This window comes from Leopardus geoffroyi, chromosome B4 (assembly GCF_018350155.1).
Source record: "Leopardus geoffroyi isolate Oge1 chromosome B4, O.geoffroyi_Oge1_pat1.0, whole genome shotgun sequence".
Classification (NCBI taxonomy): domain Eukaryota; kingdom Metazoa; phylum Chordata; class Mammalia; order Carnivora; family Felidae; genus Leopardus; species Leopardus geoffroyi.
Window position 1 is genome coordinate 138,218,533 of NC_059341.1, and position 13,446 is coordinate 138,231,978.

At 61.5% G+C, this 13,446-nt stretch overlaps 1 protein-coding gene across 4 annotated transcripts in view; it reads right to left on the bottom strand.

Moving 5' to 3' along the window:
• Window positions 1-1,548: 1,548 nt before the first annotated feature.
• The window catches only part of KIAA0930 (KIAA0930 ortholog), a 38,895-nt gene continuing 26,997 nt past the window's right edge, over window positions 1,549-13,446 (bottom strand). For 3 of the 4 annotated variants that reach the window (XM_045465385.1, XM_045465382.1, XM_045465386.1), the window contains exons 4-10: window positions 13,291-13,368; window positions 12,834-12,935; window positions 11,439-11,579; window positions 10,897-11,091; window positions 8,029-8,191; window positions 6,628-6,786; window positions 1,549-6,125 (exon numbers count right to left, since the gene is read on the bottom strand). In XM_045465385.1, coding sequence (XP_045321341.1) covers window positions 6,085-6,125; window positions 6,628-6,786; window positions 8,029-8,191; window positions 10,897-11,091; window positions 11,439-11,579; window positions 12,834-12,935; window positions 13,291-13,368 — 879 coding nt within the window. In that variant the 3' untranslated portion in view covers window positions 1,549-6,084. The remainder of the gene's footprint in view (window positions 6,126-6,627; window positions 6,787-8,028; window positions 8,192-10,896; window positions 11,092-11,438; window positions 11,580-12,833; window positions 12,936-13,290; window positions 13,369-13,446) is intronic. The other variant, XR_006709211.1, reaches the window with a different exon arrangement.

Genomic DNA, 13,446 nt, shown 5'->3' on the forward strand with positions numbered 1-13,446 from the left:
GGAATGGATGAAAGCCTTCTGAAACAAAGTTGTTTATTCAAAACAACGATGAAGTTCACTAAAAACCATGGTTGTTTCCAACTGAGCAATCCGATTGTCCTATTAAAGTCCGGTTCCAAGATGAACGACCTTAATCCACACATAGGAAAGAAATCCCTTGTCACGCCCGTCGGCTTTTGTAGAGGCCAGGGCAAGAGGGAATCAACGAATCTGGGAGCAAAAGAAAGGACGCCTTTAGGTTTCTCGTCCCCCCCCAAAGCCAACACTTGCCCTTTAATTCTCTCCGCTGTTCTGTCATTTTAACAGCCCAGCACGAAGTCCACCGTGTCCCCCGTTCACCATGTGTACATACAATGGCCTATGTTCTTGTACCAATGAATTTCTCTTCCGTTTTCCCCTCCTCCCAATATAAAATTCCCAAACGTCTGTTCTTCCAATCGACATGTTCTTCTAAGCTAGGACATGACGATCCCTAAAAGTTCATCCAGGGTGGAAAAAAGAGCCGAAACGGCAGCGTTAGCCCTTCAAGGAGTAGGCAGTTCACAGGATGAGTTCACTGCAGGGAGCCCCCCAGACAGCCCCCTCCAGACACCTGTTGAAGACCTTTCAGGTGACTGTTTTAAAAAGGCCTCCTTATCTAGCGAGAAGGGGGTTGGATCTGGATGGCAACCAGGACGTTGCCTTTTTTTCAGCTCCTAGACCGCCTGCTGTCAGCACGCTCTCACCCGGGCTGCCCTTGGTGATGCTGCCTCCGAAAATTCTGGTGCAGATGTTTTGAACATGAAGACTGTCAGAGGGGTCACCGATGTGACCGTTCTCGCCATATTTCTGGATCTGCGTGTGTGCTCCTCTCAGACCCCCCTCCCGTTTCACTTCCTGTCCCATTGCTTCCCACCGTGGGAGCTGACGCGTGCTCTGCACCTTAGACCCAACTGAGAGTCTGTTGGCGCGTGGGAACAAAAAGCCCCGAGACGCAGAGGCTGCCACCGTCTGCGACCGGCCCGCCTCAACCTCTGGCGGGTAGAGCCCGCTTGAAAACAGGCAACACGCTCCACTCAGCGTGATTAACTGCAGAGTCTCAAGGCAACAGAGAGCCACGGCCCAGAAAGCCATCTTCCCGGAGGCCGAGCAGCCTGTCGAGGGCCTGCAAGCCTGTCCCTGAACTTGGGACCCCTCACTCTGCCCCTAGTCACGTTCCCGCTGCCATGAGGGCTTTTTAAGAGTTTCTCTAGAAATTAAGTGTGGGAAATTTGATGGTGTGGCGGAAGGGCGTGTACTGCTTCACGGGGACTGGAGCTAAACCAGAGACATGTCTCTTGGGATTTGTTTTTGCAAATAACCACCTCTGCCTAAACCAAAGCCCCGGGCACGCCAGTCCCGGGCCTGAGTCCCCAGCTCCCAGGAGCCGGGGCCCTGGGGTGGATGCTGTCCGGCTCCGACACTTCCAAAACAGGAATTCGTGTGAAAACTCCAAAAACAGTTGAAGAAGAAATCTTTGGTGGGGGGGGAGGGGAGGCAAATTAAGGTTCAATCACCGAGTTTCTCGAATTGCTATAATATCCGTATTTAATTTGAAATTCCCATTAAGGAAAAGAAAATAACCAAGTACAGATCCACTGGAGGAAAACACGGAGGAAAAAGAAATTTAATATCCAACATGCAAATCAACCTTCAACAGAAATGCAAAACCCGCACAGCACAGCTCACAGCCAACCAAGAGCTGCTCAGAAATGGTTTCCGTATACCGAAGACGGGTGGCCCAGAAGCTGCCGCTGCTGCTGCTATGGAAACGCCACGGACAGTCAGATCCTAACGTGTCCAATGATGCCGTCGTGCTGTTTTTGCTAAAACAGGTTTTGTAGAAACCACGTTACTCAAGCCTCAAGGTCGTGAAAAAGAATCTCGACAGGTTTTCTTTGCAGGGTTGAGTACTCTCACACACAGAGTCCGTCTGGAAACCAGAAAAGGTCCCTATTTACACCCAACCCGCCCGCCCTCCCCTGCAAGCTGAGGACGTGCGTAAAAGCACAAGGAAGGTAAGAAGGACTGAAAGCTTCCCGCCGCTGCCACCTCGGCAGAGCTGGGGCATCACCGTTACATCTGGTCTCCTGTGCATCAGGACCGGAGGCGCAGAAATAAAGGTGCCCGCTTGCCTTGGGGACCAAGGAAAACCGCGAACTAACTCTCTCCGTGCATCTGCGGCTTCCTCCACTTCGGGGGGCTACCCGCCGTGGCGCTTTGACCCCCGCCCCAGGCCCCTGGGCAGCCTGGCAGCCTGGCTTCTGTGTGTGGGAACCAAGGGGTTCTCCAGGCTCTTCGTTCCAGAGGTTCAGAGAAAAGGCCAGAGGACTCCCTTCTCCCCCCGAGGACCAGGTCAGTGCCACACCAGGTGGAAAAGAACAGAGGAAAGCAGCCAGAGGTGACCCCCCTCCCCCCCCACACACACACACCCAGGCCGACTCAGGCCATGGGACCGGGAGGTCACTTCAGGCTCACGCTCTGGGGGAGGTGTCGGCCGGCCCTTGCCTCCCTCTCTCCTGGAGCCTGTGTCCCCGTCAGGGTGGCGATGTGTTTTAAGAGAATTCTGCTTTCTGCTACAGAGACGAGAAGCAGCCTGAACAGGAAGAATCAACGTCATGTCAAAAGATACTTGGGCTTGAAACTGGCTATGAAACCCCCATTCTCGCTAATGTGCAAAACCGCCCAGAACAGGTGCCCGGGCGGAAGCTATCCAGGCTCATGGAAAACGCTGGCAGCCTCTTAACGTGGGACACCTTTAAAGAATCTCAGCCAGCGCCTCAAGACCTCCAAATTATGACAGGGTCAAATGCAGTCACGTCAGTCGTTAGAATTTACCGACCGCACAGGGCCCGCCTTCTGGAATGTCTTTTAACGGGGGAGAAAAAAGTTTCACCATAGGGTCTACTGGCTAGACTCTATGTGAGGAAACCAGCAACAAGCCTCCGTGTGGTTCACTGCCACTGCTCCGTGTAGAACAGAAACCTCATTTCTGAGGGTCTGTTCACGGTCCTTGAAAAGCCCAAACGTTGGCAAGAACGGGGCTCTTCGGAAAACCCTTCCGTCTGCAAGTAGATTGGGCTGCAGAATATTTTCCTCGTTTTCTTATTTGTTGCTCTTTGTTGACTATGTAATATCATAAATAATATTCTTTTTCTGACATACTGAGCCTCGGCTGTTTGTAGAAGCAACGGGCAGTTCCTGTAAGACCTCCACGTGGGAGACCAAACGCTCCCGCAGCTTTGGAGGCGCTAACAGGTGGAGTGGAGGCGACACACCGTCCGTTGACTCTGGGACCGTGACATTTCTGGTCAAGAGAGAACGTTCTCGTTCATGGCCCCAAAAGCGACGCCTCGTTTCTTCCCAGGAAAACTGTACTTTGACTCCAGTTCCCATTTGAGAAATGCACGCGTGCTCTGGCCATCCCCACGTTACACAGGAGACGGGCACGCTTCCAGCAGAATGCAAGATGGCCTTGCGAGAAGGCAAACCGTGCCAACGCCAGGAACACAGCAGGACCAGGGCGCTGGGGCCCCGGTCTCGGCCCTGTCCCTTGTTACTGTTACTTTGCCACTGATGTTGGTCGCTTTGAAAAAATAAGCCTCGGGGGGACAGCTTACTGCCCAGCTACCAAGTGCTTCTAAAACCAGCATGTCCTGCAAAGATCGAGAAAGGTGGCCTCCACGACGCGTGTCCGTCTGTCACGGCGCGGTACGGCCGGGGCCAGCTGCCTGGATGGGACTCCAGCTGTCGCTGTGCGGTTTCCTCGCCCGCGGGCTGGGCGTGACGACAGCACGGTGCCCGCGCAGGCTGGCGCCGCCTTCATGCTGGATGGAAAACAGCCAGGCCGTCGTGCGCATCGCTCGCGTGTGTCACAGATGAGGGGTTGTCTCCAAACACCACCGTTGCACACATTTCTAGGACCCGCCAAGCACCTGTACGCGCACGGTACCATCACTAACCCTCAGCTCGCCTGTGACGCGGGCAGAACTCACGTGTGTCACCTTACGGAGGAGGCGTCTGATGTGCCCAGGGGCCCCCAGGAGCGGGGGCTGAGCCTCAGGGCCTGGTTCCGGCGGCGGGGGGGGGGGGGGGGGGACCCTTTCGTGCCCCTCTGGACTTCCGCGTGGGAGCTACCTCATTCTTCCACGGGAGAGACGTCAGGACCGTATTTCTCCCGAGACCTGAGTTCCAGAGTCTTAAGACCCCAGATGACCAGGGATGAAAAAATTCCCGAAGAAAAAGCTGTACTTCAGCCACCCTAGACACAAACTGGGGGACAGCGTTTGGGTCCCCCGGAGAGTACTCCTGGAACACGGGGCCGCGCTCAGGGGTCTGAGGGGCGAGGCCCGGCTCTGTGCTGTCCTGAAACACTGCTCCGGAACGCAAAGTCCTGAAGCAGCTGGGATACAGCCAAGCGGGAGGTGGGCGCTGCCGAGAATGCGAGATTGTTCCAGCCCAGCCCCGGCACACACACACACACACACACACACACACACACGGGTGCTGGGGGGCGGGAAGGCATCCCAGGTCTACCCCCGAGCCGAGCCATGCAGGGTGGCCGCCCGACCCAGTCGTACACTGCAACCCTGGAGACTTCGGTGAGGTAGGTGGTATCAGCCCCATTGTACAGGTGGGCAAACTGAGGCAGAATGAAACGCAATAGCTTGCTTTTAATAACAGCATACAAAATCTAGAGAAAGCCCCAAAGCAGCCCCTGTTCCCAGAGCCCAGCGCAAACCCTTGGAGCGTGCGCAGAATAGAACAGGTGGGGGCGAGCCCCTCCGGCCCCTTCTCTCCTCGCAGAGAGGATCTCTACGCACGACTGGAAACCCTCACGTGTTCCTGGGGACTTCAAACAAAACAACGTGGCGACAGAGACCCAGCTTACAGTTTATTCCCATGGGGGCAGGGCACACGCTTCCGCTCTGGAGAAGGCTCGTGGTTTGTCATCACCGGCAGGACTCCTTCCAGCCGGAACCAGGCCGCTCACGCCAACCCACCAGACCAGCCGCGTGGAGGCCAGTTCCGCTTTGCCTCAGTGAGCTGGTCTGAGAAACGGGACCAGCACACTCAGTCAAAGGAAACGAGCTCCGGGAAACACCCCATCCCCTTCCCAGCTCCCCCGCGCCCCCCCCCCCACCCCCAGCCCCGGCCCTGGGATGGGATGGAGGTTCTACCCAGAACCTTCCCGGGAGGGGGCCGACTCCACCACACTCCCCCAAAACACTCTTCTCTGTCTGACGACCGAGCCGTCCCACCTGCCCTCAGAGTCCAAATTCTGCGGGTCAGGCCAGCCGAGGCGCAGAGCGGGATTATCTCCAAGGCGGAGGTGTGTGTGTTGGTGATGCTCTTTGGCTGGAAGCAAAGGCCGTTCTGGCAGGATCGGGGCCTGTCTGCTCAGCTCGAGGCCTTTCTGGAACCAGGCGTGGGGTGAGGTATTCCCAGCCCAGGGCAAAACCCTCAACAGCCGCGTGCCCCGTTTAAAACCCCGCGGTAACCCATTTATAACCAAGCGGTGAACGAGGGAGGGCGGACGGGTCGGGACTAACTCGGACGCCGGAGTTCACCGGTACAGTGTTACAGACTCTGAAGCCAGTTCTCCTCGGGGAAGTGTTGATGGTCCGACACACTGAGTGCCCCCGACTGGGGTGGGGCGGGGGGGGGGTCTCTCCACCTGCGGTCTGTCCGAGCGTGAACGTCGGATCCGTAGGTCTGGACACACGCCGGGTGCCGGCCGCTCCTCTGCTCTTACAGCCTCTTGGCGTCTCTGGGCCTCTCTGGGTGCCGAGGGCCCTCCAGAGACGGGCTGGGGCCGGGGGGGGGGCGGGGGGGGGGCGTGATGGCGGCTGGGCACAGGGGCAGGAGCAGAGCCAGCAGGGGAGGAGAAAGAGGCACTTCAGTTTGGGCTGGTGTTCGTGGAGTCGGCCCCGGCCCCCGGAGTCGAGCGGCCCCGCCTGGCTGGGCTGTCACAGAAGACCCCGGTGGCGGTGGACGGGTAGGCACTTGGCAGCACGCCCGGGGCCGGGCAGGGCTGGGGGGGCTCCGCGCGGGCTCTGCACACGGCTAGGTCATCAGGATGGGCTTCTGCCGCACCTCCAGGATGTCTAGGGCGGCGGGAGGGGGCGGGCGAGACCAGGAGGTGAATACCCCGAGCGCTCCGTTTCCGCGGGCAGTCCGCACCAAGCACTTCCGCGCGTTTCCTCGCGCGCCCTCCCGGGGCTGCGAGACCGGTCGTCCCCATCCTCCAGACGGGAACCGGCCTCGGAGCAGCTGCACGGCCCAGCCATGGCGGGGGGGAAGCGGGGCTCCGGTACCGGCCGGACCGAGTCTGGAGCCCCTGCCCGGCCCCAGGCGCCTTGCCCCGCCCACCCGAGACTCACACCCAGAGGCCCGCAAGTCACCCAAGGGGGACAGGAGGAGCCTCCAGAGAGCTGTGAGAAGGGGCCCCATCCACAGGCCTCGACGGGAGGCCGAGAACCCAACACGGACACCTGCTGATGGGCTCGGGGCTGGAAACAACAGGACGGGGAAGGACAGCCCCAGGAGCAGGTCTCAGGTCGGCTACGAAAAAGCCATCCGGTTTTCGGCCTCCAGCAGCGTAGTTACCTGTTAAAATCCGATGCAGCGGCAAAGTGACGTAGGTCAAGTGTGCATAGAGAAGGAAATTTCCATCCGCTCTGTTCAGCTTCAGCCAGGACCCAACCAGGGACCGCCCCGTGCCAGACAGGGACCGAGACCGCAGGTTGGTGGCATTGTGCAGATCCGCTGGAGGGGAGAAGGCCGAGTCAGGGCCCCTGGGAGGACCAGGGGAGCACTCCCCCACCACAGGCGGCTGCCTAAGGGGCCGGTGCGGCCTCTGCCGCAGCCTGGGCCCTTGACCGCCAGCCCCTCCGTGCCCCAACCTACCGCAGAGCTGCCCGCCCCTGGCCTGTGGCTGCCCCACTCCCTCCTGCCCGCCCCTCCAGCCGTCCCCGACCCCCCTTCCCCATCCCGGACAGTCTCTTCTGCAGGGCCTGGCTCATCGTCCCCCTGTGTTCTCTGCTTCCCCGTGGCCCATCTGTCACCGGAAGTAGGCCACCAGCGTGCAGGGCCCAGGGCGAGGCTGGGAGGCCCCACCCACTCTGATGGATCACCCAGGGAGGCAGGCTGGGGTGCCTACCAGCCCTTCCCTACTGATCTGGAAAGGAGCCAAGGTGGGGAGGGTGCTTTGCCCAAGCACACACGAGCAGGTCGAGGCTGGGGCCCTCTGTCTCTGGGCCCTGGCGCTCAGAACGAGGACGGCCCCAGCTCCAGCCAGGGGCCACCCTTTCACCCCTGCAGGGCACGTGCCCGGTGCCCAGTACCCACATCTCATCTCCGGGAGCCAGCCTGCCTCCTACAGCCCCTTCGCTGCAGGGACCACTCAGTGCTACTCGAGCCTTCACATCTGATTCCGTCACTCCCTGCTTAAAACCTCCCGATGGCCTCCCGCCCCCGCGGCGTGGGGCTCGCTGGCTGCCGGGCCTGCCCCGGCCGGGGAGACGGTGGGAGGTGCAGGGCAGCTGGGAGACTCTGCAGGGCACGAGTGGGCTGGATGGGGCCCCCACAGACCCAGGCAGAGACGCCCGGTCACCACAGGCGGGGAGGTGGGCCCTGAGGAGACCCTGACGGTCACCCCCGTGCAGGCTCTAGAGGGAGGGCACTGAGGAGGAGCACAGCGGCAGCCTGAAGTCACCGAGTGCAGGAATCAACCAGAGAGCTCGTCTCCCACTAGGCGAGGATTTCTCGGACCCTCCGTGTGCAACAGTCACACCATCAACATCCGGAAAAGTCTGCAAACCGACGGTGCCTCCTATTCTCCACAGAGCGGAGCTCCTCAGGGCAGGGACTTCTGTCTGGCCGTCCACAGCTCCTCCCCAGCCCTGACGGGCACCTGCCAGCTCTCCAGCTGCGGACGAGGGACGAGGGACCGAACCACGAGGAAACACGGCCGCGGCTGGCCCTCCGGGCAGAAACGGCCGCACTCACCCCCTCCGTTGTCCTCCCGGAAGAACTCCTCACTGTCGTTGGCCGAGTGAGACTTCTTCATCTCAGCGATCCGGTTCCGGGGCACCTTCCTCTTGAGGGACGGGGAGAAGAAGGCGGGCCGGTTGTTCCGCTCCGGGGTGGGGGGCGTGCTGAAGGAGGTCACCTGGGAACAAAGAGCCGCAGTCACGGGGCAGCCCAGGGACCCCTGGAGGGCCCCGACCCCACCCACCGGAGGGCGGGCCTTCCTGGGGCTAGGCGGGCCCCGGGGGCCGGTCCAGCTCGAGGGAGGGCAGGAGGACCTCGCTGCCAGCTCTGCCCAAGGAGGGGCCAGCACAAAGCCTGGCTGCGGACGCTGCCCGAGCCCCCTGCCACGGCACACGGGTCCACACAAGCTTCCCAACCAATCCGCAAGACGGGAGCCCCATCGGACAGATCGGTAAACTAAGGTGGGACAGCGACCTTGACCCGCCCAAGGTCACCCAGCAGGAGGGGGTCCAAACCAGGGTTCAACCCAGGTCTTCGGCCTCCTAAGCTCTTCACCCCAATTTCTTCTAGGCTGAGAAGCCCCCCGTCCCTCTCGGCCCCCGCACCCTTTCGAGGAAGTGCAATGGCGAAGCAGCCAACACTTCCGTCCCCTCGTCTCTCGTAACCACACCACTCAGGCACCAAACGTTCTGGACACCCACGCGGGGCCAGGCAGGCGCAGCACAAGGGACAGACAGGCACACAACACCGGGCCCTGCCCTCAAGGAGCTCACAGTCTGCTGGGGGGGCGACACACTCGCAAAGCGACAACCACAGACTGAATGCTGGCTACTGAGACAGAAAAAGGGAAGCACAGGATACAGAGGGGCACAGAGCAAATGGGGTCGACAGCCTGGGACATCAGGAAAGGCTTCCCGGAGGAGACGCCGCTTGAGATGGGTCTTGAAGGACGAGTAGGAGTTCGCCAGGTGAAGAAGGGGGGGAAGGGCGTTCCAGGCAGAGGGAACTTGGCCCATCTCCTCCCTCCTCCCCACGCAAACAAGAATCTGAGGAACAACGTGAGCTGGGACTGAGACTTCAGGAGCCCCATCAGCCTCCTCGTCACGGCTTCCGACATCCAGCAAAGTCGCGGCGGCCGCTGGGCTGCAGACGGTCCTCCCACAAGCCGGGGAAGGTTTTTAAAAGATAGAAAAAACAAAACAAAACACCAGATACCACAATACACACACAGTCTGTATTTGTCGTGAGCTGGTTACAAAGGACCCCTCTGGTAAAGGGGGGCAAGCGGCGGGAAGCACAGAGGTGGTGGGGGGCCGGAGCAGTCCCCGGGAGGTCAGGCCCCGCCACCGGCACCGGCATGACCCTGGCGGGTCCCCTCCCTCGACCCCGGGCCTCCCTGAGACTCTGAACCAGGCGCCATCTCCTTCTCCCCGGGAGGGAGGGACTGTCACTGCCCCTCGATGGATGGGGACAGCGAGACTCGGGCAAGTCCAGTAACACATCTCTCTGTTCGCGAGGCCTTTCACATACACATCCCGCAGGGCCGGGGAGAGGAGTCAGACTCCTCTTCTCCGCCGTCAGCTCAGAAATCTATCAACAGCCTCTGTTTCACAGATAGGGGAAGCCTCCGCTTGGAACCCCCACCCTGGTCTTGGTAAAAAAAAAAAAAAAAAATTGCCCTTATTATTTTTATTTTGCTTCTCAAACGCATCCGTTGCAGAAGGAACGAAACCAAAAAGGCTACGAAGGAGAGAGAGACACCTGCTATCTGGCTGCCTGGGCATATGCGCGGCTAACAGTTTTACACTAAAAAGTGTAGCAAACACAGGCTTCCTCATCTCGGGCACGTCAGCACTAAGGGCGTTCTACGCCCTTCAGAGTCACTCTCCCAAGCACGTCAACAGCCAGTGGTGACTGGTGGCTGGGGAAGCACCCCTGAGGTCACGCCCGAGTCAGGTGTCCGCTGTTCAGCAGCAACTCTGAGCCTCCCACCACCGCGGGGCTCCCGCTCCTGGATGGGAAGAGACTGGTCCCAGGTCACGCGAGCAGCGGTGCCCGGGTTCCAGCCCACGGTGTCTCACCCCCCAGTCCTTTCCTGGAGGCGGGCTGGCCAAAGCTGCTTCCCGGCCCCCGGCACCCTCACTCACCTCACCCCTGCCAAGACCCACAGCTCCAAGCGGCAACCCCCTGCCAGACCCAAGCGGGGCAAAAGCAGCCAGCGGGTTGCAGACTTTCTCCCGCCCGAGCCCCGGGCCCCACGGGAGGCCCTGGGAATACAGCTGCCACCGACCTCGGCTTCCCACCCCTGCGGAAGGACGGTGGCCTAGAAAGAGCGGGGTTCAAAGGCTCCGTGCTGCCACCCGAGAGCCGTGTGACCTGGGGCAGCGCCAGTAAATCCGGCAAGCAGACAGGAACACCCATGCCTACCCACGGGCTGCTGCTAGAGTTCAACATGTACGACACCTGGTAAGCCGGTGGGCCAGGCCGAGGGAAGAGCTGGGCGGCTCCGGGAACTTGCGTGCTCCCGCTCATCCTCACAGGGCAGGAGGAGAGGCTAACTCATCGTCATCCCCAAGGCAGTCCCCAGGGAAGGCTGGCTGTGCGCCCACGCTCGGCCAGCGTGTCCCCGGAGGCAGGTGCCAGGACCAGCCCGGGTTCCCCTTAGGCTTAGCCCAGCTGCAGCTGGCAGTTCAGGGAAGCTGGCCCACGCACGGACCTGCTGTGTGACCGTGGGCAAGTCACTGCCCTCTTTGAACCCCGGCCTCCTCACCCGAGGGGTGGGGTGATGCCACCTACCTCACCGGGGGGCTGTAAGGACCAGGGAGGCGGTGGGAAGCAGATCCGAGGGACGGGAGGCCCCTCCCCGAGCTGTGCAGCCCTTACCCGCTCATGCATGGGTGAGGCCGGGCTGGAGTCCTCTTCCGTCCCGCAGGGGGAGGTGTCCCCGGTAGACACGCGGCTGACTGCCATCTCAGCGTGGCCCTTGCCCTGGGGTCCCTTCATGCGCACAAACTCCATGTTGTTGTACTTGTAAAAGCCGAATGACATCTTCTGTGCCATGCGGGCAGCCACGCTCACCTGTGGGCAGGCGGGGGACGGCCTGAGTCAGCGCACGGAGGGATGGGCTCTTCCTGGGGACACAAGTCACTAGTGGCCCGGGAGGGGCCAGCCTCAGGACGGTGCCCGGCTGCAGGACAGCGGCCCGTCCACCCGGTTCCTCCCCGTTCCCTCCAGCCAGGGCCGGCTTCAGGAGTGTCTGCACTCGGGGTGGGGCCTCCTGTCCCTCGGATCAAGCGTGCCCGGATCAGCGAGGAGGAACATTAACGCAGGCCCCGAAGCATCTAGAGGCGCGCGGGGCCACAGGTGCGGAGGAGGGGCGGAGCCGGACCAGGACAGAGGGGCCGCGGGGCCACCCGCGCACGTACTCGGTTGTCATACACCTTCTTGAGTGCCTCGTAGCGGATGGAGCCCTGAAAGATGACACCCTGGAACATGTTGGTTTTGTCACTGGCCACCAGCTCCACACAGACCATCTCTCCTTCCCCCACTGTCATGTCGCTGAACACCTGGGATGGGGCACAGAGGAGGAGAGGGGACAAGTGTCAGCTGCCCACCTCCCAAACCACTGGCTGCCTCCCAGGCCACCACCCCTCCCTTGCCCGGGGCCGCCAGGAGGACTGCTCAGAAGCTCGCATCTGGCAGGGGACACAGATGTCACGCTGTTCGCCCAGGGCCGCAGCCCCGCCCCTATGGCACAGGGACCAGCACAGGGGCGGCCTAACCATGGCGGGGGGAGCAGGGCCGGTGTCTGGCAGGGGGAGGTTCACGACAGTGGCTCTGGGACAGGAAGGGGATGCACCACCCGCTGGCCACTGGGAGGACGATGACGCTCATTGCACGCCCTCACGTGGAGTTGAACGGCGCGCGTGGTCTGTCCGTCCCGCTGTCCAGCACGTCCTTGCCTCTGGCTTCGGGCACCCAGCCCCAGCCGCCCCACCCCTGCCCTCAGGAGCACGCAGACTGGCCATCCACCTGGGAGACCGGTCCACAGGGGGCTCTGCATCCTGTCACTGCTCCAGGAGCTGGTGTGCGGACCCAGCTTCCAGGTCCCCCAGACTCAGGTTCAAATCTCGGCTGTGCCACGCACGGGCTGTGCGAGCCTAGAGAGGGCACTTCGTCCCCTGAGCCTAACTAAGGTGGTGCTTCAAGGCACCGTGAAACGGAGGTGAGACCCCGCAACACGTGCTCCCTTCTCTGCGAGTCTTCCCTGGGGTCCTGGCCACCTGCAGGCGAGTACAAGCACCTCGGAGGAGGAGAGCAGCTGGGCAGGAACGGAGTGGGGGCAGGGTGCGCCCGGTGCTCCCCGGGTGAGTCACTTTCTGCCGCGCGTCCCAGTTTTCCCAGACTGGCCCAGAAACTTCCGAAGCCCGGCCCCCCTGACGTCTTAGCATCCCAAGGCGGGGAGGCACTTATTTGGAGTTTTCACGGAGACACTAATGACTCCTGCCCGGGCAGCCCTTTTTATAGGCGTTCATGACGCATCTTTCCACCCATGCGCTCGTTTGATCTTCGACCCTGACGGGTAAGGTAAGTAGGACACATGATCGTGACGCTCATTTTTACAGATGAGAAAACAGGCTCAGGGCTAGGGGGGGCCCCCCCTGGCCCCAAGTCCAGCACCAGGAAGAGGGGGAGCCGCAGGGGTCGGAGTCGGGACCGCCCTCGCCTGTCTGCAAGCACGTGAGGCCCCAGGGAGGCCAGCTTTCCGCGCCCCCGACCGGGAGCCTGAGGGGAGACATGGCTGGGCGCGTGTGGCTCACCTCCTCGAAGCTGTCGATCATGAAGAAGATGTTGGGGTAGCTGATCTTGGATTCTTCGCCCTTGCTGTCCATGGGGTGTTTACTGGGGGACGCGAACACTTGCTGAAAGGAAGGAGACGTGGAGGGTCGAGCGAGGCCCGACCCCCGCACCCAGGCCCACAGCCACTCGAGGGACAGGTCGCTGTGGTCACGCTGCTCAGGGCCAGGCCAAAGCCAGGTCAGGTCCTACGTCGCTCCGCAAGGAGCTGCTGGGGACGACCTGGTTCTGTGCCCTCCTTGCAGGCGACACAGGACCCCAGGAGCCGCGTGGCTTTCTGCTCAGACGTTCACCTCGAGGCAGGGAAGGAGGAGGGGGCGGGTGGTGTCCCCCCACCAAAACCCTGAGCAGCCGGTGGCTGCCACTTCTGGGCTGCGCTGGCCGTCAGGAGGCCCGCGGGCCCTCAGCCCCACTGCTTACCTGGGACTTCTTCTTATGGATGTGGATGTCCCCCCCATCGGCGCGGGTACACACGGCGCATGTCACCATGTAGTCCAGCTGGAAGAGAGCGCGCAGGATGGCATGCGTGGAGGGGACTGCTGTCCCTCGGGGCCGACGACAGCCCTCCTCCGGGAG